Here is a 6171-nt window from a genome sequence, read left to right on the forward strand (position 1 = left end):
GGGGGGGGCGCGCGGAACACCCTGGCAAGCCCACTTCCCTTCTTGCTCCCCCTGCCTCGGTTATGGCTGTCGACGGCCATGTGAGCCCCTTGTGACTGACGACCGCGCCCTTGTTTCTTTTTTCCTTTCCATGACTCTCCCCCCCTCCCCTCCCCCTCTCCGTGCTCGACCGGCATAGGGCCATGGAGTTCGTCGAAAAGTGCCCAAGCCTCCGGATTGAGGATGTGCTGCCCTTCTTCGGGGACTTCGCCAACATCGATCACTTCCAAGACCAAATCTGTCAAGCCCTGCGCAAGTACAGCAAGGAGACCGAGTCCTTCCGCGAGCGCATGGACTCCACGTCCCACAGTGCCGAGCTCCTGCGTGAGGACATCCGCGCCCTGCGCGCCCGGGCCGCCTCGGCCCCGGTCACCTCCAGCTGTGGGCTTTGTAACCGTGGTCTTCTCAGCCGGACGGCCATCGTTTTCGCCTGCTCGCATGCCTTCCATCTGGACTGCGTCATCAACCAGGTGCGTTCTTTGCGCCCCCTCGGCTCGGCCAGTGCCTTTTTTCTTCTTTTTTTTTTTTTTTGCTTCGCTCCCCCCTGCCCAGCCAAAGGACTCGGTGCAGATGTGCTGACCGCTGCCATGTTTGCCATAACCCATGCCCGGTCCACTGCGGTGCTCCGCCCTCCAGCGCAAGCGCTTCGCTCCGCTGCACGAGCGCGCCAAGATCCAGGAGCTTCAGAAGCGCATCTCTCAGAACACCGCCACCGGCCGGCAGGACACCCTCCTCAGCTCGCCCCTTGTGCAAATGAGCAAGGTACGCCGTCCGGCGATGGGGGAGGGGGGCGGGGAGGGGGGGGCCTTCGACACCTGGGCCCCGATGCGCACCACCCCCCCCCCCCCCCCCCCCCCTGTTGTCGCTTCGCACCTTCCCCACACCATGCTAACTCACCAACCCGGCGCATACGCACACACGCACACGCACACACAGAGCGAACTCGAGGAGATCGCCTCGTCCGAGTGCGTCCTCTGCGGCGAGATCGCCATCGCCGCCGCTCTGGACAACCCCTTCATTCTGGACACCGACGAGGACCGCATGATCGCCAACTCGTGGAAGTTGTGAAACAGCGGGCGTGATGCGGCCCCGTGGGTCCTCTGCGGAATGACATTCCCCGGAATGTGCATAGATGAATACACATATCTTTGACATTCTGATCCGCAACCCTCGCTCGGGCGCCGAATTTTCTGGCCCGTGTCCGCGTCCGGTCCGCGCCCCGACCAGGCGAGGGGGATTGAGGGCTCTACCGGCTGCAGGGCGCTCCCTCCCCTGTCCCCTGCGCACGGGAAGATGGGGCCGACACGAGAGGGCACGTCTGGCAGGGGGGGGGGGGGAGGCAAACGAGAGGCCGAGAGCCCCTACCACCGGGCGGCTCCCGAGACTGGCCGCGGAATCGAAAAGACCCATGGGCCGCCGGGGCGTACCCGGCCACCAGTGGCTGCGCGGCCAGCTACATGGCTGTCTTTTGGTGCGAGAGCCAGGCGGGTGCGCTTGGGCGCATCCCGCACGTGCACCCTCCGGTGGCACCCTGAGAGCACGCCCCCGGGTGCCGCCGCCGCGGCCAAAAAAAAAAGTGGCCGCTCGTCCCCCCACTGCTGGCATGTTTGTCCAGGGGTGTGCAGGGGCAGGGCCCCCGCGCCGCGCCCCCTCTGCCCCGAGGGGGGGGGGGGGACGGGGCGGGACGCGGTCGCGCGCCCAAAATGGCCGGCCATCTCCCAATTGATGTCGGGGCCGCTACACCTTGCCGGGCCGGCGCCGGGGGTCCGACCCCGGCGTCCAATTCAGGGTGGGCAGCGCCAGCCCCCCTCCCCCCCCCCTCACGGGCAGCCGCGGTGGCAGGGCGGGAAACAGAGCGGCAGCCCAGACAACGCCACAGCCGGGGAAAGAAGTCCAGGGACCCGCGCGCCAGAGGGGGGGGACGCACATCATGACGGAGACACACCCCGGCGGCCACCAGCCCTGTCCCCCGCAGACCGGCCCCGCCTTCTCCCCCCGCCCAGCCGCCCCGGCGCCAAGGAACTGCCGCGCGCGTGCACGGGGAGCCGGCCACATAAATGGCCCCCCCCCGGGCCGCGGCCTGCCCCAGGGATCAGACACCTCTTTTTTTTTGAGTGCGGAATTCCTCTGCCCTCTGCCCTCGCGCCCCCTTTTCACCTCTCCCCCCCCCCTCCGCATACCACCGACAACATGAGCTGGGACAACACCCGCGCCGTGGCCGATGCCGTCCACCAGCACCTGAGCCCCACCAACCCGGCCGGCTCCTTCCTCATCACCGGCTACAAGGACGACAACACCCTGACCGTCCTGGAGTCTGGCACCGGTGCGCGCACCCCCAGCTGCACCGCCACCCACCCACACACACACGCACACGCACACGCACGCACGCACGCGCGCACCTCCCGTCGCTGACCCCCCCGAGCACCCTGCCGTGTCCCTCCCATGCGCATGACCCCAGGCGGCGTCGAGGTCCTCAAGGAGCGCCTCGCCGAGGACAAGGTCCTGTACATCCTCCTCCGCATCACCGACATCAAGGACGGCAACGCCCTCTACCGCGACGTCCTCCTCAGCTGGTGGGGCCCGAAGGTCAGCAAGATCAAGGCCGCCCGCATGCGCACCCACCACTCCCTGGTATGTGTCCCCCCCCCCTCCCCCCTCCCCTGACACACATGCACACGCACGCACACACACACCTCCATATGCCCCCTTCCTGGTCGCTGACGCACCGCTTCTCCTCCCCCCATGCAGGTCTTCGACACCCTCCGCCCCAACCACAGCCAGCTCGAGGTCCTCGGCAAGCGCGAGTTCACTGAGCAGATCATCCGCGACCGCTCCAGCCCCGGGTCCGGCTCTCACGTCATTGAGTAAATCCCCCACAAGCTGCCCGCCCTCGCCGCCGCGCGCGCCCTTCCCGTGTGGTGGCCTGTGTACACACATGCCCCCTCCACACACACACACACACACGCGCGCGCATGTGCGCGCGCTGTGTGACAGAAAATACACCCAATGTCAACTCACTTTCCCACTGCTACCCTGCCACCCCTCCGCGCGCCTCCTTTTTTTTTTCCGGGCGGGGCAACAAGAAGAAGCACGAAGAGATCTTCATTGGAGGGGGGGGGGGAGGGGGGCTTTCGCCGACCGCGCCCGGGCTCAACTATCGACCTCCTCCGGGCTGGCCGTGCTACGGCCACCCCGGCCGTCGGGATGCCGCAACATCCGGGCAATCGACTGACCAAGCATGTCCACCAGGGCCTGCTGACTTTGGAGCCCGGCCACCAGGAGACGGAGCTCGCGCGCCAGCCGGCCCGCCGGCGTGACCGGCCCGGCGCTCTCCACATCTCCGGCGCCTGAGGGCTCGCCGGCCACCACGACCGGGCGGTGCGTGCCGGCGGGGCCCGGCCGATGCCGCTGCTGCAACAGGGGCGACACCACCCCGAGCAGACGCTCGGCCTCGCTGCCCCCGTCCCCGTCCCCGCCGCCGAGGGTCGACTGGCTGGCGTCGTCACCAGCCAGGTCGGCCGTGGCGGTCCCCAGCCCGCCGGCCACCACCCAAGCGGTCGTCAGCCGCAGGCGCATGCAGGCCTGGGTCACCGCGCGCCGGGCATCCGGCTTGGGCCCAGATTGCGAGGCCGTCCGCTGCCGCCGCCGCAGCCCCGGGGAGGCCACGGTCGAGCCGCGCCGGCCTGCATGGGGGCACGCATCGGCCGCCCGGCCGCAACCAAGCGCCCAGCCCTGCACGTGCAGCAGCGCCGACACCACGGCCTCCTGGCCGCCATTGGAGACGGGTCCCGATGGGAGGTGCGGCGCCCCCTGGCCCCCGAGGATGGTCGCCACATCGTCCACCGCCGCGCTGGTGAAGGCGTCCGACACAAAGAGCCCCCGGTCCTGGTGGCGGGGCGCCGGTCGTGCGGCAAATGCCGCGGCAGAGGGGCGGTGCATATATGTCAGCCAGGGTGCGAGAAAGGCGGGGCCCGGAGCGGCGCGGGGGAGGGCGAGACAAAGGCGGCAGAGCAGGCTGCTGCAAGCGCACCAGTCGAACGTGCAGCGCAAAAGCCGACACGCAGTACCAGAGAACCTGCTGCAGGGCGACAACCGGCGCGGGCTGCCCATCGGCATTCTCGGCCGCAAGCACAACGACCGGCGATGGCGGCTCGGCATCGGCCGAGGGGGCGGGCTGCGCGGCCAGGGTGGCCGCCGCCGCCGCCGCCTTCTCGATGTTCAGCAGCTCCCGGCGTCCATCGACCACAGCCGCGCCATACAGCCGGGAAACGGCCAGGAAGTCCCGGAAGAGCAGGCCCTCACACGGGCCGCCGGCCGCCGGCGGGATGGCGTCCTCCTCGATGACATGCGGCCGGCAGGATAGGCAGCTCGGGCTGCAGGCCGACGCATCGCCGGCTCCACTGAAACCATGCAGCCGGACAACATAACTGTATGCCAGGCTGACGGCGGGGGGCGAGAGGGGGGCGAGAGGGGGGCGAGAGGGGGGCGAGAGGGGGGCGAGAGAGGGGCGTCAGCGGTGGCACGAGGTGTGAGAGGGACGGAAGGCCCAGGCCCAGGGGGGGCCGTGGCTCTCGGTCTCGAGGAAGAGGAAATGTGCGCACAGGAAGTCCAGCAGCTGGACCAGGATGACCAGGTGGTTGATGCTCGGCGGCAGGCGAGTTGAAAGGGCCTGCTGGAAGAGGGCACACCCGGAGCGTGCCCCATGTGCTGCGCATGGCGGGGAAGGAAGGCTGTCAGTCTCACCGCCGGGCGGGGGGGGGGAGGCTGGGAAGGGGCACGACTGGCACAACTGGCACAGGGCGCGCACGCACCGACATCCTCCGGGTGAAGGAGGACCGAGGGAACGCCATCCGGCCGGGGGGCCGCCCGTCGCCGGGTCGCCCACCATGGGGCCCAGCGCCGGGCCTGGTCCATTTCGCGCGCCCGAAGCTCGGCCACGGACGTGATGTCCAGGGCGGCGGGGTCGCCATCGGCGGCTGCTGCCCGCTGGCCGGGCCCAGCCGCCGCCGGGGGGGAGATCATCTGCTCGAAGAGCGCCACGCCAATGGCCTCGGGCGTGTCGTCCGGCCGCGCGGTCCCGGCCGCGCGGATGGCCTCAATGCCCGCCGTCAGGTGCTCGCGCAGGGTGCGTGCCTCCTCGGTGGCCTGCTCCGGATCGCCAAGGAGGATGGCTCGCACAAGCTCCAGACGGTCCTCCGCACTGATGGACGCCCAGAGGGCCGGGGCCGGGGCATTTTCCGGGTCGGCCAATGCCTCGAGGCCGCGCTCGTCCGCCGGCGCCTCCTCCCCATCGGTCAGCTCGCCGGCTGCGGCGTCCGTCGCATCATCTACCACAGCCCCAGGCCGGGGCGGGGGGGGGGGGGGGGGGGAGAAAGAGCAGGTGCGAGATGGGCATGTCAGCGGCAGGCGGGCCTCCCTCCAGTCTCCGAGAGGCAGCACAGGGTGCCAACATACCGAAAGCTCGATCCGGCCGGATTGCCGCCGCACCGGGCCGCTCCTCGTGCCAGGCCCGGGTCAGGGCCCGGACCACCGCCCGGCCGTCCTCCCGGTCGGCCCGCTTGCCACGCAGCTCGCCAACCACCTGGTCGCGGGAGAAGTCCTCCCGGCAGCGGACGTGCAGCGGCGAGTCGGCGAAGCACCGGACCGAGCAGTAGGGCACCTGGCAGCGGTTGCACCGGTACGGCGCGGCCACCGGCGCCGTGCGGAAATCAAAGTCCGACCCCGCCGGTGGAGGGGCCTCCTGGTGGCGCAGGAAACACAGCTGGCAGTCCTGCAAGCGGGCCTCGCGCAGCTGTGCCGTCTCGCGCGCGACCGGGCGAACGGTGGTCAGCCGTCGGCTGATGGGAGCCGAGGCCGGGACGGGGCCCGGGTCGCTGGGCTCCTCGTCGGCAGCCGACGATTGGAGGATCGTCACTCGGCCGACCTGAGCCGGGGCGTCTGGCGCGCCAGCCGGCGGCACGGCCCCCTCCGGCAGCGAGAACACCGACCGCCGGAGGAACCGCCGCGACGAAAGCATCGAGCTCAGGGACACATCATCCAGCGGACTGGCCGAGGCCGGCGCGCCTGGGGGAGGGTCCATTGCCGGGCCGATGGTCTGCACAAAACTGGTGCCGAGGCAAGCGGGGAGGGAGG

General features: G+C 70.2%; 3 protein-coding genes across 3 annotated transcripts in view; 2 read left to right on the forward strand and 1 right to left on the reverse strand.

Moving 5' to 3' along the window:
* Window positions 1–1193, forward strand: part of H696_01381 (hypothetical protein) — a 5196-nt gene extending 4003 nt beyond the window's left edge. Inside the window, exons 7-9 of the mRNA XM_009495276.1 lie at window positions 179–509; window positions 676–801; window positions 976–1193. Coding sequence (XP_009493551.1) covers window positions 179–509; window positions 676–801; window positions 976–1107 — 589 coding nt within the window. The 3' untranslated portion in view covers window positions 1108–1193. The remainder of the gene's footprint in view (window positions 1–178; window positions 510–675; window positions 802–975) is intronic.
* A 939-nt stretch (window positions 1194–2132) lies between these two features.
* Window positions 2133–3008, forward strand: H696_01382 (hypothetical protein). Its single transcript, XM_009495277.1, has 3 exons — window positions 2133–2362; window positions 2498–2670; window positions 2788–3008. Exons 1-3 carry the CDS (start codon window positions 2230–2232, stop codon window positions 2905–2907), a joined length of 426 nt encoding a protein of 141 aa, XP_009493552.1. The 5' UTR covers window positions 2133–2229; the 3' UTR covers window positions 2908–3008.
* Window positions 3009–3127: 119 nt separating this feature from the next.
* Window positions 3128–6171, reverse strand: H696_01383 (hypothetical protein). The gene is made up of 5 exons (XM_009495278.1): window positions 5494–6171; window positions 4851–5366; window positions 4641–4746; window positions 4070–4478; window positions 3128–3924 (listed from the first exon to the last, which is right to left on the reverse strand). Exons 1-5 carry the CDS (start codon window positions 6116–6118, stop codon window positions 3190–3192), a joined length of 2391 nt encoding a protein of 796 aa, XP_009493553.1. The 5' UTR covers window positions 6119–6171; the 3' UTR covers window positions 3128–3189.

The sequence above is a fragment of the Fonticula alba genome (assembly GCF_000388065.1).
Source record: "Fonticula alba strain ATCC 38817 unplaced genomic scaffold supercont2.2, whole genome shotgun sequence".
Taxonomy (NCBI): domain Eukaryota; order Rotosphaerida; family Fonticulaceae; genus Fonticula; species Fonticula alba.

Bases quoted from the DNA above. Each gene is read 5' to 3' on its own strand.
- H696_01382 (XM_009495277.1), top strand. From the start codon at position 2,230: ATGAGCTGGGACAACACCCGCGCCGTGGCCGATGCCGTCCACCAGCAC. The intron at 2,363-2,497 runs GTGCGCGCACCC...GCATGACCCCAG, and splicing joins CGTCCTGGAGTCTGGCACCG to GCGGCGTCGAGGTCCTCAAG. The intron at 2,671-2,787 runs GTATGTGTCCCC...CCCCCCATGCAG, and splicing joins TGCGCACCCACCACTCCCTG to GTCTTCGACACCCTCCGCCC.
- H696_01383 (XM_009495278.1), bottom strand. From the start codon at position 6,118: ATGGACCCTCCCCCAGGCGCGCCGGCCTCGGCCAGTCCGCTGGATGAT. The intron at 4,747-4,850 runs GTGCGTGCGCGC...CGCCATGCGCAG, and splicing joins CCTTCACCCGGAGGATGTCG to CACATGGGGCACGCTCCGGG. The intron at 4,479-4,640 runs GTGCGCACATTT...CCCCGCCGTCAG, and splicing joins GTCCAGCTGCTGGACTTCCT to CCTGGCATACAGTTATGTTG.